The 15,735-nt window shown below is 38.6% G+C and overlaps 3 protein-coding genes across 3 annotated transcripts in view; 2 read left to right on the forward strand and 1 right to left on the reverse strand.

The window, feature by feature from the left end:
• LOC134648294 (uncharacterized) overlaps positions 1-1,937 on the forward strand; it is a 42,802-nt gene extending 40,865 nt beyond the window's left edge. Inside the window, exon 42 of the mRNA XM_063502784.1 lies at positions 75-1,937. Within this exon, the coding sequence (XP_063358854.1) occupies positions 75-1,937 (1,863 nt within the window). The remainder of the gene's footprint in view (positions 1-74) is intronic.
• Positions 1-15,735, reverse strand: part of LOC134648334 (mediator of DNA damage checkpoint protein 1-like) — a 139,761-nt gene that overhangs the window by 56,012 nt on the left and 68,014 nt on the right. The window lies entirely within an intron of this gene.
• Positions 7,271-12,173, forward strand: LOC134648537 (plasmolipin-like). The gene is made up of 5 exons (XM_063503058.1): positions 7,271-7,478; positions 8,533-8,676; positions 8,867-8,964; positions 10,034-10,205; positions 12,014-12,173. Exons 2-5 carry the CDS (start codon positions 8,542-8,544, stop codon positions 12,167-12,169), a joined length of 561 nt encoding a protein of 186 aa, XP_063359128.1. The 5' UTR covers positions 7,271-7,478; positions 8,533-8,541; the 3' UTR covers positions 12,170-12,173.

Here is a 15,735-nt window from a genome sequence, read left to right on the forward strand (position 1 = left end):
TGTAGGTATGCCGTCACCAACGGCTGTGTTGCTGAAAGATTTGCTAATCAATTTGCTATTATTTTTATTTTCAGAAACAAGGACTAATTCGTGACAAGCCATACGATTATTCTTACCGAACTACGAGCAAGTCCCAAGTTCTGACGCTGCTTTTAGACGACTGGGAGTATCTTTTACAGCATTTCCCAGACAGCAAGAAGCTGATAGATGACTATCAGAGTAGAAATCGTGGCAAGGATGATGCACCCCCACCTCCTCCTCCTGAAGCCAGTGGTACCCTAGGTACTCCGGGCGGCTCAGAAACGGCCCTAGAGGAACAATGGGGTCCATCGGATGGACCTCCAGGGGGTCCAAATGTACCTCCAGATAGACCGCCGGATATGAAACCGGGCGGACCAGAAGATCCAACCAGCAAGAGAGGTTCTCTGATTGAAATTAAACGCACAATTTACGATTATCCTGAGTCTAAAGATCCCGAAGGAGAACCCGCTGTGACAGATGGTCTTGAAGGAACATCAAGAGCTATATCTAAAACGGTGAAACTAAAAGACGAAACAAAAGCGACTTTATTTTCTGAAGGTATGAGCGAGAAAATTAAATCAGCCCTTAAGATTTCTGACAAACCCATGAAAACTGAAACGTTTGTTAAATTTCGAGAAGAACCTCTTCCGGCTCTTCCCACTAGCAGCTCAATGCAACTCTTTGAACGTATTCGAAACGCGGCAAAAGCCGTAGACGACAGGCTGGCGAGTCGAAGCATTCGTGGCAATGACGACACGCCATCGCCTGAATTAGTCAAAGAGTCGGGAGCCGTTGCACCACATCACAGCATCGAGGAATACTTAGCTTACAAGTATAAGATGCGTGAATCGTATCAATACCGCCCCAAAATGGAAGATGACCAAATTGACTCCGACGTCAGAATGAGCCCCAGTCATCGGATGCGGGTGAAATACCCCAAGCAAACACAAAGCCGGATTCACGATGGTTCTGGCAGGGAGCACTTCATGTATTCACACCTAGCAGAGTCTATGTACCGCATTCATTCATCAGAAACTCAAAGTGTACCCGTTTTGAATCTTGAGAGACCGTTGGGTGATCACACTCCGTCTTACGTTTCGCTTCCTACACCGGCGGGCTCTGATGTAGACATACAGCCAAGAAAAAGTCCGTCTACTGTAACACGAGAGGACTCTCAAGCACCAATGACTTCAAAACAAGCCATGCAGCAATCTGACGAAGCTGAACCCAAGAACGCGGACACTGATCAATCTGATGATGGAGGAAGCAGAGAACCCAAGACAAAACCTAAAGATGCTCATGCAACTAGGACGCCTGCAGCCACTGAACTTCTTGCACTACCCGCTCCTTATGACAGTTATGATAAATTAATGCAACAGTCATCAACAATTCCTGAAGAGTTCCTTCACATAGCAAAACCAGGGACATCTCATGATAATGATCCGGCTCGAACGAACTCTGCGGATGGTTCTGTCGCTGTACCGAAACTGCTTGCGGTACCACCCGCGCCTTCATCTGAATTGCCTGCGCCTGCGAAAAATGCACTGCCTGAAACTGCCCAACCCGCAGAAATTGTTACTGTACGTGAACCATCTATCACATCAATGCACCTTTTACCAGAAGAAACTCCAACGCCTATAGTGGCGCCCCCGGAAGATCAAGCAACTGACCTTGCTGCATTAACAGAGGCTGAAATGCTACACGACTCTGCAGCACCAACCACCAAAAACAGGCAATCCGACGAGGCTTTAAATATACCTAAAGAGAAACAAGCAGATGGGAGTGTTCTGTCAGAATCAGACAAACAAAAGACTGATGCTCACAAGTCAGAGGATCGGAACAAGTCGGATGAGGAAAGGACTGATCAGGACAAAGCTACAGATAATGACAAGCAACGCAAGGAGAAAAAAGATTAACCCTTTGAACGCCTGTCGTGCGCGGCGCGTCATCGTAGACCTTGTCGGAATGCACGAAGGTTGATATTGGGCTGTAGCCGCGCCCGTCTGATGACGTCTCTGGCGTTCAAGGGATTTTGACTTAAGTATTTGGACAAGTGGATATTTTAATTTAATTAGCATTTACCCAGTAACATTGTTACGTAGGTTGCCCTGAAAGTTTCGGGAATTGCATACTTAGGAACGTATATTTGACATGTGTTATACCTCTTTGTTACAAGCATAGTCTCATTATTCGAAAACACTGGCCACTTAGAAAAAAAAAACAATGTTCTATTTTCAATTGTTTTTTAAAGTCGTTGAGTCGCTGGTGAAAATGGAGCTGTCCCGCGAAAGTTTTAGAGCAATGATTTATTATGACTTTAAAAGTGGATTAACACAACAACAATGTGGAGACCGATTGACTATTGCTTTTAGTAGTGAAGCACCTTCGAAGACGACAATATACAGGTGGTATTCGGAATTTCAACGTGGCCGTGTGTCTCTTGCGGATGACGTACGTGAGGGTCGACCGAAAACTGCCGTTACCGATCAAAACATCGATGTTGTTCGCCAACTGATAAAAGAAGATAGGCATGTTACATATCGGGAAATTCAGGAGACTTTAGGCATTGGAATGAGTCAGGTACAAGTTATTTTACAGCAAGAGTTGGGCGTGCGGAAGTTGTTTTCCCGGTGGATTCCTCACTTGTTATCTGACGAGCAGAAAACGGTCCGTGTCAATTGGTGCCACAAAACCCTAAAAAGATTTAATGGAGGAAGCTCAACTGCCGTTTTTAGTATTGTGTCAGGTGACGAGTCATGGATTTACGCATATGAGCCTGAATCCAAAAACTAATCTCGAGTATGGGTTTACGAAGACGAGCCGAAGCCAACAAAAGTTGTTCGTTCTCGCAGCACGATCAAAAAAATGGTAGCCACGTTTGTCTCCAAATCGGGTCACGTGGCGACTATTGCTCTTGAAGATCGAAGAACTGTCAATGCCGATTGGTATATAGGCGTTTGTTTACCGATTGTTTTTGCTGAACTGCGAAAAAATAACCCTAACCGCCGTATTATACTACACCATGATAATGCCAGCCCTCATACTGCTCAGAAAACAAACGACTATCTGAAGGGCGAAAAAGTCGAATTACTGGACCATCCTCCGTACAGCCCCGACCTAAGTCCCAACGATTTTTTTACTTTCCCGAAAATAAAGAATCGGTTGCGTGGTCAGCGTTTTCAGACCGCGGAAGAAGCAGTCCACGCTTATAAAATGGCCATTTCGTCAACCCCCAGTTCAGAGTTCAATAACTGTTTTGAAAACTGGTTTCAGAGAATGAAAAAGTGCATTAAACACAAAGGAGAATACTTTGAAAAACAATAAAAGTACTTTTATTTCATTTAAACGCGTATTTTTTCCAATTCCCGAAACTTTCAGGGCAACCTACGTATGTACTTACCAGTAAGCATATTATTTTGAGATATTGAGGTCCATTGGGGAGCGAGGATCTAATAATGTACCATTTCGGTATGAAATATTAAGCTGGTCAAGCAAATCTTGTCAGTAAAAAAGCGGCCAAGTGCGAGTCGGACTCGCCCATGAAGGGTTCCGTATTTAGGCGATTTATGACGTATAAAAAAAACTACTTACTAGATCTCGTTCAAACCAATTTTTTTCGTTCACCGTTTCGGTGGAAGTTTACATGGTAATGTACATCATATATTTTTTTTAGTATTATCATTCTCTTATTTTAGAAGTTACAGGGGGGGGACACACATTTTACCACTTTGGAAGTGTCTCTCGCGCAAACTATTCAGTTTAGAAAAAAATGATATTAGAAACCTCAATATCATTTTTGAAGACCTATCCATAGATACCCCACACGTATGGGTCTGATGAAAAAAAAATTTTTTTGAGTTTCAGTTCGAAGTATGGGGAACCCCAAAAATTTATTGTTTTTTTTCTATTTTTGTGTGAAAATCTTAATGCGGTTCACAGAATACATCTACTTACCAAGTTTCAACAGTATAGTTCTTATAGTTTCGGAGAAAAGTGGCTGTGACATACGGACGGACAGACAGACGGACAGACAGACAGACAGACATGACGAATCTATAAGGGTTCCGTTTTTTTGCCATTTGGCTACGGAACCCTAAAAAGGAGAGAAATTCAAATTTTCTATGGGACGATATCCCTTTGCGCCTACATTTTTCAATTTTTTCTACTGACAAGATCTGCTTGACTAGTGATGTGCCGCCGAGAAATTACGCACTTACCGTAATTCTCATTAGTGAAAATTACCGTAAATTACCGAGAATTTACGGTAACTTACCCATGAAGTATATTAAATTAGGATTGAATTTTGCTTACAAGTTTTGTGGTTTTAAAGTATTTAAATGTTTTTTACATTATTATTATTCTGTGTTATTATTATTTTTATGTTATCTGACATGTGGTTGATTGGTATAATAATTTCTAGTCTTATTTCTCCTTATATTAGTCCCACCTCTATCTGGGTTTATATGTACGGCGGCGGAGACAAACCGCTTTATTCTGGGTTACCAATGTTACCATAGGGTTTAGGTTCTGGGCTTTCATCTCCCTCTTGATATTGAACTACCATGTGCCGGGAGGTCTTCGTCTTCCCAGGAATGTTGTGAGGATATTGTATTGTATTGTAGCACGGGCAGATTTCCGTAACTCGACGACGGGCGCCTTTTTTTCATGACGGGGGGTGGGGGCTAGTCCAGCCAACCCAACCCCTCAAGAGGAATGGTCACCCTTCCTCCTGCTGGATCCTGAAAGAGTGACTTCGTGAGTCTTTCATTGATACCAGGCATGGCCTTTCGGCCTCCAGCCTGGTTTAGCCAGTGTGCTGTTTCTTTGTACGTTCTAGCAGCAGTGAGCGTACCTTGCTAAAGTGGTCGGGAGAATCGTTTCCGGGCCAATCGCCTCCGCACCTAATGCGGTTTGATGTAATTATATGGCTCGGGGCGATTAAGAGTGCTCTACTGTCGGATAGCATGTGGATGGAGGATCCTACTACCCTCCTTGCAGTGATGGCAGCCGCCGCATTGATGATGCCCATGCACTCAGCTTGGAATATGAGTTATGGGCTCCTAGCGGATTGGTAATGGACACCTTCAGGTCTTCTGAGAAGGTTCCAGAGTCCGACTCACTGTCTGTTTGGGGATGTCCGCTGAGGGGGATGGCCTCTTGCTGTATGTGTAGGTGAAGCGATGGAAGGTTTAGCATGCCCTGAAGGGCATGAATGGCTGCAGACTGTGAGGACTTCGTGTTTTGTAGGGATGTTTAAGAGATTTAACTGGCAAACTATCAAACGTTTCATGTGGCCGGACCGGACCATCCTAAGCCTTCTTTTAGTTTGTCATAAATAAAGGACCACTCTGAAAGATCCTCTTACGTGCTCATTGCGCTATCGAGACAAGTAACAGGACAGAAAAGTCGAGCACTATAAATGCAGGATCTTGAGGGCCATCAGGAACTATTTTGATCCGTTAGTACCCACACAGTACAAAAATGCACTTTCCACGTGTTTTATTTTTACTGCGGTAACTGGGTACATTGCAAACCCAGCTGATAAGCGTTTACCTGTTTACAATATAACAGCCTACTTAACTTAAAATAAACACGCGACGTAATAAAATTGTATCTTAAAACACACTTGTTGTAATGGAAGTCATTACAAATCAAACTTTACCTTACACATCAATGCTTGCTTACATATGATATTGAAATATAATATCTGGGAGACCGAGCAGCTTTGCTCGGAAAACATATAAAAGCTCAAAAATCAGCGTTTTCCCAGAAAGACCTAGCTAGATCGATTTTTCGCCCCTGAAAACCCCCATATAGCAAATTTCATCGAAATCGTTAAAACCGTTTCCGAGATCCCAGAAATATATATAAATAAATATATAAGAATTGCTCGTTTAAAGGTATAAGATATGTTTTTTTAGATTACACAACATTTTGAATTAGGTATTTAAAATCACTGTCATAACTATGAGATGAATTTTATACATTTAAGCTAAAATAATAAAGGACTCACTTTATTTTTCGTTATGCAAGTTTGATTCAACCTACTTTCATTAAAAACACTTAATTCGCACATCAAATGAAACTTATTAAACATTAGTAAAATAATGTAATATTATTGTGTATCTAATCTCTAACATCTAATTACATACATCATTGAATTCATTGATTAAAGTTAAAATTTCTCTTAGAAAAATTACCCGAGAACATTAGCGGGGAAGATTGCCCGTAATTTACGGCGGTAATTTACGGTAATTTTGGTAATAAACTAGTTCCTCTTGCCAGATTATTTTGAAAATTTCTATACAGATTGTATTACCTAAATAAGAATCAATTCTGTAAAAAAAAGTTTAAAAAAATTTAAACTTAGACCACTTTCTCGATAATTACCCGTACGGAGAACGTTACCGCGAAAGTTACCCGACGATTCTCTCTGTTCTCGTAATTTACGGTAACGGCACATCACTATGCTTGACCAGCTATATGTATCAATTTATTTTATTGTTCTTGTGAGCTAGAGTAAGTATTTTTTATGAATAAGGCTGTAAATAGTTAGTTCCGACATTTAAATAAAACAGAATGTACACGACCTACCTATTATTGTTGTTATTTTACTTAGAGTGCTCGAGGATAGATAATTAGCGCTGGTATATTTCATATCATCATTTTGGCGACGGAAAACGTAAGACCGATGAAAAAGAGCACGGAAATCTAACACCACACTTTCACACCTGCATCTTCGGCGTATTTGAAAAAATTATACAGTCAGCAAAACTGTTAGCTTCGCACCCCTGCATACATTTTTATAATATACTTGGTCAACCAGATGTTGACAGTAGAAAAAGGCGGCAAATTTGAAAAATGTAGGCGCGAAGGGATATCGTCCCATAGAAAATTTGAATTTCGCGCCTTTTTTTACTGACAAGATTTGGTTAACCAGCTATAATATGCAGGCGACTCCGGTTGCTAAATTCTCTAAGGTCTTTTCCGATTGCTTCGCTGACGCAGTCAAATGGTCTCTCTCTAGCTAGTGTATCCACAAACGTCACCGATAATCGCAAGCGATTTGAAATACATAGCGGCATTTGATCGACCGATTGAATTCATTGCTCCTACTTAGCCGGAAACTATCTAAAATCGCAGCTGAGAATCGCATGGCATTTGTTGCAACATCTGTAGAAGCCTTAAAAGCAACCAAAGGCATCCTATACTTGTATCCGAATGAAGCATAAATAATTAAAAAAAAAAAACAGATGACAGTTGTGACAGTCCGTGGGAGGTGGCCGGCGCGGCGGGGGGCAGTAACGTCAAGTCGAATTTCACAATTAGTACTTGTTTCGTCACAAATATTAATTTACACCCAAATTTGTGAAGCGTTGAGTGTATTAGTGGAATAGTGAGTTTATATAACTACCAAGAAACGTTTAGGTGAACGATTTCAGCCGTCCAAACTCAAGGTAAGTTGGAGAAATACTTTTAAAATATTCCATGTTTATTACCCGTGTCTATAAAGTTTGTTTAAATTGCTATTTTAAGTGGTGACAAGCTTGTCTCGTAAGCGATTATAGATTTAAATCGCGGGAGTTAATAGTTATTAAAATAGATGAGTGAAACTTATAAAAATCGGGGCGTAAATATCGCGCCTGGCGATACTGGTTCTGCTACTGTGCTTGTTTGATAACGATCGGGCTATAAAATTCATTAGCCATTCGAACTAAGTTCCCACTAATACTGTAGTTTTTTCTGTACTGTTGTAGAATATATTGATTCTTTACGAAAAATACTAGGAATCGTAGTTTTAATATGTAGGTCCTTTCACTTATAGTACCTCAAGGTTTGTTTACACTTTCGCTTGGTATGACATAATACGCCAAATTGGTAATCTTAATCAGAGCCTGACCTACCAGGTTATGTATTATAAACTGTATATTCATACTTTTAGAATTATTATTTTTTTGAGTGCTTATTATGAGTCACTAAGGAGTTAAACTTAATAAGTACAGTCACCATCATATATCGGAGCGGTCAAGGCGCTCACAAATATCTAAACACGCCTCTATTGTCAAGGCGTTAGAGTTGAGTTCAGTTTTTGAGCACCTCTGCCACTCCGATATGGTGGTCTAGCATGCGCGACTTCAAGTATGGACTCGCACGCGAGAACGCAAGTCATGCTAGTTTTTTTATACCAAGGAATCCGAAAAACGCAGTTAACTAACTATGAAGATTATATTATTTTATTTTATTCGCTGTTAAAATGAGTCAGCAAATAATCTAGCTTATCAATCAGCCAGAATGAGTAATAATCCAAGGTGTATCGAGTTTCCCCTCTTATCATTCAAAACGATCGTTAACATTCGGCAAATGTGTTTATCGCATGTGCTTTGTTTGTGTAGTGACTAGTGAGATAGTTAGTTTTAGTTTTAGTTAATATTTGAATTTAATTTAATTTTACCACTGATGTTGAAAAAAAATTTTAGTTTTCCTAATATTAGTTATTTTCTTTTTTCCCAGTAATCCAAGATGGCGGAGGTGGGGTTCCCCGGGCAGCACACGACGACCACGACCGTCACGTCCAGCACCACGGTGCAGACCAACATCAGGTTCGACCCGCTCTACGTGCAGACAGCGACGGGCATACTCAAAGTGGTTCAAGTTGTAAGTATTTTTAACCCAACTGGGCACAGCACAGACGATGAAATATAAACAAAACAGTTCCACAGAATATAAATGACACGAGATTTTCGAGCAATTCAAACGTAGTGTAACACAACAGTTGCTAACTCGCGTTTTTTTTTTAATTTGCCGCCTTTTGACAAGATTTGCTTAACCAAGTATATGTTTCCAGGTGTCTAGCCTGCTGGGTTTCATTAGCGTGCAAGCCGCTCGCTACCAGTACAGAGGATACGGCTCATTTTACTCCTGGATTTCCATGATTGCCTTCTGGTATGTGCTGATTGCCTCTGTTTGTGTGTGTCTGTGTGTGTGCGCGCGTTTGTTCCTGCGTGCGGGCGTGAGTGCGTGTGCGTGTTTATGTTGCAGCACTGCTACTTACATAGGCCAATCCACGACAATCAGTGAGTTTTGGTTGTCATTGTCAGTATGTACTGTACTACCGCAAGTTCAGAGCCGTTATTGAATTGTAGGTACAGTCAGCAGCAGAAGTTGCTAAGCGGGCGAGGTGTTCAAAATGACCTTGGCGCGCTCTTATTCTCTTATCAATAAAGTCGCGTCAAGATCATTTTGAACACCTCGCCCGCTTAGCAACTTCTGCAGCTGACTGTACTAGCATTTTCATTGTCAGCTCACTTACCTAATAAGAATGAAGTCAGGCGTGTCTCACTCCGCGATTTCGTCGCTTTGCTACAGGTAGCTAAAAGTACATCCGTTCGGCCCCAATTTTGGGGAAAGCCATAAGCCGCGCGTGGCGCTGTCGCCACCTAGCGGCCATATCTGTGCTGATCGTAACAGACGCGTTTTGTTAGAGAGTGAGTCTTCTGTACTTAGTACTATCACAGAATAACTAATAGTACTACCGTACAGAAAATTCACTCCTTCACAAGTCAGATTTAGGTATAAAATTACATCTATATCGCCGCCTGCAAGCAAAATTGAAATTTATAACCGCGCACGAACCGTGAAACTCCTTTGCGCGCCGCAGTTTTATGACCGAGCTGCGAGTGTCGGCACGGGGTTATCACTTGACAAGTTTTTATACCTATACCCACTGATTTATTATTTTTAAGATAAATATGTAGGAATTACAAACGTTGATTATGTAAACATACATTTTTTATCCGGAGATAGCATGTCTGATTCTCACGGAAGTAAGTTTCGAAGCCATTGTGTATTTTCAATTTTGCGCGAGCGCCGCGTGACACGACTATCGTGCGCGCCGAGCGGCAGCCCACTGCCATACGCCTGTCCGATGGGCGCGCCGGCCAAATGTACCTAAACTGCGGAGTGACACCCCCCTGGTACTATTATTTATTCTGTGATGAATAATAACGTCCAGGTTCACCGGCATTCTGCTCGGGCTATACCTGTTCCACCTGGTGGAGAAGTTGTACAGGATCCCGTGGCTGAGGATGGAGCTCGGGTTCTGCAGCCTGTGGGCCTTCTTCTACCTGCTGGCCTCCAGTCTGCTCGTCTCCGTGTACGACAACGCGGGCTACTCCGCCGCCGCGGTGAGTGATTCGCCAACAAACTGCATGTTAAGAGCCAACAGGAGCTAAGATTTAAATATTTTAGGTAAATATACCCGTCTCGCTAACGGAAGCGGCTCCTAAAACTAGTGCGATAAGGACAAGGCGAAAAATCATGCGTAAAAATATCAAAAATCGAGGTTACGTACTCGACTGTTTCCTCCTCCAAAACTTAACCAATCGTAACCAAATTTGGAAATCTAAATGATTATGACATTATCTGTGTCGGACCGTTTTGCTTTTTTGACTAATTGATGTCAGTTTTGAATAGCACGCCTCTCATTGCGGCATAGTCAATTAGGTCATTTTGCCCATTTTTTAAGGGCTCTAGCGCCTTAAAAAACAAAAATATCAAAAAAAGCAAAACGGTCCGACACAGATATTGACAATATTAATCTGTGTTGAAAAAATCATTGCTCTAGCTTCAAAACCCACGGAGGAAACAGTCGAGTACGTTTGTATGGAGAAATGACCACTCCTGTTGGCTCTTAAGCAGTTTGGCGAGGAACTATAAAAATTGTTATGTATATGTATACCTTTAAAAAAAAATGAAAAAAAAAAAATTAAATCCGGCCATGTGGGAGTCGGACTCGCGCACTAAGGGTTCCGTACCATTAGGTACGCAAAAAACGGCAGAAAACACTTTTGTTCTGTAGGAGTATTTTATTCTGTTATTAGTATTTGTTGTTATAGTGGTAACAGAGATACATCATTTGTGAAAATTTAAACTTTCTAGAGCGTGCCTATCACGGTTCGTGAGCTACAGCCTAATGACAGACAGACGGAATGGACAGTGAAGTCTTAGTAATAGCCTCATAGGGTCCCGGTTTTACTCTTTAGGTACGGAACCCAGGTCCTACCCTACCGTTACCGTCGGACATTAGAACATTTGAAACGCGCCTACAGGTTTAGGGTCGGCAAAGTAAAAATACGTGTTGATTTGATTGTTCAACGTTCTGTATTCAAGTGAAGCAAGAATAATGATATTGAACGAATGACAGATTGAGTGAATGTATTTATACAATGAATGAATGAATGAAAGAGACTTGCATTTTTGTAATATACCAACAGCGCCAACGGAGCGCTCCCATTCTCTATGAAATACTATAACTTATTCTGTGCCAATAATTACTAAAGACATAGCATTATTCACAAACGGCTGCTAACTTAATCAGTTGATGATCATCGTTTGTCCGTATCTGGCGTTATGCCATAGAGAGGGACAAATGACGATCATCAGCTGATTAACTTAGCAGACGTTTATGATTAACGCCGTAAGTATGCAATCGGGTACATTCCTCTACTTGAAATAAATTATTTCAAACTGTGCACGAAATAAGACACCAGATAATTATTAGAAAAACATAGATAGCAGTTATTTTTAAACAAAATTTATAAATTTTTTAATAAATCGTATTGAACTATAAAAAGTAGGCGAGTCGACCGTGACGTCACTAGACATGATTTCATATAAATTCCATATTAGCCTTGGAGGATACAACTAAACGGAGTAGCCATTAACAGGCTTTCCCCTCTGTCGAAAATAGGCGGCCAACGGTCATACACAATGTATAGACTGACGTTTATCTGACATGGCTATTTTTACGTTACGCATACATTTGACGTTCCCCTCCCCCGCAAAAATCGGCAGACTGTTTTGTACAGAAAGTTACAGACATGGCGTCTCCGTTTGATTATATCCTCCAAGATATTAGCAAATCGTTTTGACAGTTCTAAAAAAGAAGCTGTTTTGACTAGGAAAGTAGCCAATTTGTGCAATTTCCTTGCAGTTCTTCGGCTACGCAGCGATGTTCGCGTACGCCATCGACGCGTTTCTCAAGTTCCGCGCCGTGCGGGCGGGCGGGCTCGCGCAGGGCTCCAGGGTCGTGTCCAAGCAGACCACCTCGGCCGTCGCCGTCACCACGCCGCCCAGGGAAGGGTATTAAACTACTCCACCACGGTACGAAAGGATAATTATCAAATATTGATAATTATGCCTGATAATTATCGATTTGATAATGAAACTCCCCAAAATTTTTTTTATTATCAAAGAAAATAAATATAGCAACATCCATACCTGGGATAATTATCGCGATAATTATCAAAGACTATAATTATCTGGATAATTTCGAACCCTGTAGTCCACTGCATATGTTAAGCTGTTCTAGTAGTATCATTTGATAAACTAAACCACCAGGGTACGAAAGGATAATTATCAATGATAGTTATATTGATAATTATCGCGATTTTTATGCCTGATAATTATCGATTTGATAATGAAACTCCCCAAAATTTTTTTTATTATCAAAGAAAATAAATATAGCACCATCCATACCTGGGTTAATTATCGCGATAATTATCAAAGACTATAATTATCTGGATAATTTCGAACCCTGTAGTCCACTGCATATGTTAAGCTGTTCTAGTAGTATCATTTGATAAACTAAACCACCAGGGTACGAAAGGATAACTATCAATGATAGTTATATTGATAATTATCGCGAAATTTATGCCTGATAATTATCGATTTGATAATGAAACTCCCCAATATTTTTTTACTATCAAAGAAAATAAATATAGCAACATCCATACCTGGGATAATTATCGCGATAATTATCAAAGACTATAATTATCTGGATAATTTCGAATCCTGTAGTCCACTGCATATGTTAAGCTGTTCTAGTAGTATCATTTGATAAACTAAACCACCAGGGTACGAAAGGATAATTATCAATGATAGTTATATTGATAATTATCGCGATTTTTATGCCTGATAATTATCGATTTGATAATGAAACTGCCCAATATTTTTTTTTTACTATCAAAGAAAATAAATATAGCACAATCCATACCTGGGATAATTATCGCGATAATTATCAAAGACTATAATTATCTGGATAATTTCGAACCCTGTAGTCCACTGCATATGTTAAGCTGTTCTAGTAGTATCATTTGATAAACTAAACCACCAGGGTACGAAAGGATAACTATCAATGATAGTTATATTGATAATTATCGCGATTTTTATGCCTGATAATTATCGATTTGATAATGAAACTCCCCAATATTTTTTTACTATCAAAGAAAATAAATATAGCACCATCCATACCTGGGATAATTATCGCGATAATTATCAAAGACTATAATTATCTGGATAATTTCGAACCCTGTAGTCCACTGCATATGTTAAGCTGTTCTAGTAGTATCATTTGATAAATAGAGATCGTATTTAATACTACGTTTCAGCGGGTAACTATCCGATAACTATACTTTGACAATTAGATTAGATTTAGATCAGCGATCTCCAAACTACGACTTGAAAGTGAAAGTTTCATACGCCCGGCCAACGAAAAGTTAGAAACTTAGATTCAGGTTGGAGCCCTCGGCTCAAAAAGATTTCGGTCGTTAGTGGAAAATGTAAGATAATTTGGAAAGACAGTTTCAATCTATTTAAACTACTTATTGCTTTTAAAATCAATTTTGCTGTAACTATTGGTTAAAGTTAATTTTATTTTACTTTAGTAAGTTGAGCTATGTCCTGAACAAAGTAACTGTGAGCTGCAATGAACATATTCTAAAATGTTATATTATGTTAGCTAATTTATATAATTATAAGGATAATAAAGAAACCGACTGCAGTGTCTTTAAAAAAATATGAAAAATACTGTATTTGCTTTTAATTTCCTCAGTATTTAAAAAAAAAATAAGAAAAAACATATAGCTGGATAACCAAATCTTGTCAGTAAAAAAGGCGCGAAATTCAAATTTTCTATGGGACGATATCCCTTCGCGCCTACATTTTTCAAATTTGCCGCCTTTTTTACTGTCAAGATCTGGTTGACCAAGTATACAATGTTTACTGTAGTCGGATTTAAAACACGAATTATGAACTAACAATTTTAACATAACGTATAGGTTATTTAATTTTTATCGCTAAGAACAAAGATGTACTTAAGTTAGGTACTGTATTTTTGTTAATATTTTGTGTATTATTTAAGTGAAATTAAAGTAATCACCAAAGAGTAATGAAAATCGATATTATTCTTAAAATTCCGAATGTCGTAATATCAAAGTATTTTTTGTATACTATATTTCTTATACATATGTCGCTCAACAATTTTGGATTGTATATTTGTAATTTTTTTATATTTCCTATTGAATTTTTCGTACACGCATTAAAATATAAAGCAATATTTTTATGCATTATTGATTAAAAAAGTTATCACTTTATGGAACTAATATTTTTTTAAATAATATTATATAGGTACACATTCTTTTTTTTAATTATTTGCACTATACAGGATGTTTTTGCGGTTAGCCATATACTGATTGGCGAATGTGTAAGTCAAAACGTTTATTAAAATACATACACCGAATTTCGAAATAATAATTAAGTAGGTAGCTGTTCTATAGAAAACATTTGCCAGCTATTGACGTCTTATTATTAAACATATTATCTTATTCAGCTTATTTTTATTATACATTCGTAAACCGTTGTTAATACACTGTAAACTGTATTGTCACTGTATTTTACTATGTACTTAATACAGTAAATAACAACGAACGACCTAACGAAACTGTACCTGCCTTAATGAACGCTTTACGATAATTTTCTAGCTAAAACTAGGAATTTAATACTGTTTTAGGTTTTTTTGTAAATCTGGTAACATTAAAAAAATATCTAAGTATCTTTAATTTTTGTGGTACTATGTACACCACTATTCTTACTGTTATTTTTTCCTATTATGCATTTCATACAAGCACTTCAAAATGCACTTAATGGTAAGATCTTACTTAAATTACTTATGTAATTAACTACGAGACATTATGAATTATTTAATCATTTTACTTTTGTACCGGAGAGCAAAGTATGTCTTGCTGCGAGCGATGATTGAGTTTCGAACAATAGATTTAGATTACTCACTACGCTCTCGATTTTTATTTAGAATCTAGAGTGTAGTGAGAGATAACAGTGAAAAAATCAAGTCAAATTTTTATCATTGACATATGTTTTCATGACATTTTCATTTACATAAATTATGTTATCATATATTTTTAACTTATTACTAATTGTTCTTTATGGACTTTTGTACTGTTAATCCATTAACTTGTATTTTAAAGCATTTTGTAATATATTCTAGATATAAGACTTCTTACCACCGCAATCGTCCCAGTATCGTGCCTTATTTGTTAAAATATAGACAGATGTCATACTTATACATTTTAGAAAGTTTCTATCACATTTTAAAATTAGCTATTCATAATATTTTCTATGGTTACAAATTACATAAAAATATAGCAAATACACCACTTTGGAGCCAAAACGGAAATAACCATTGGCATCTTTAAAATGTGTTGTTTTATAATTATTATATAATATTATATTGTGTGTGGTGTTTATGTAAGTATTAAGCAAAGACGAACTAACCTACACAGTAACCTAATGATCTTGCAAATCACTCAATCGGAAAATAATTAGGAAATATATTTTTACAGTAGGTACATAATATTC

Source organism: Cydia amplana, chromosome 5, assembly GCF_948474715.1.
Source record: "Cydia amplana chromosome 5, ilCydAmpl1.1, whole genome shotgun sequence".
Lineage (NCBI taxonomy): Eukaryota > Metazoa > Arthropoda > Insecta > Lepidoptera > Tortricidae > Cydia > Cydia amplana.

What these genes read in the sequence shown, in the direction of transcription:
- LOC134648537 (XM_063503058.1), top strand. Translation starts at nt 8,542, where the DNA reads ATGGCGGAGGTGGGGTTCCCCGGGCAGCACACGACGACCACGACCGTC. An exon ending in TACTCAAAGTGGTTCAAGTT is followed by an intron (nt 8,677 to 8,866) that starts GTAAGTATTTTT and finishes ATATGTTTCCAG; the next exon opens with GTGTCTAGCCTGCTGGGTTT. An exon ending in CGGGCTACTCCGCCGCCGCG is followed by an intron (nt 10,206 to 12,013) that starts GTGAGTGATTCG and finishes ATTTCCTTGCAG; the next exon opens with TTCTTCGGCTACGCAGCGAT.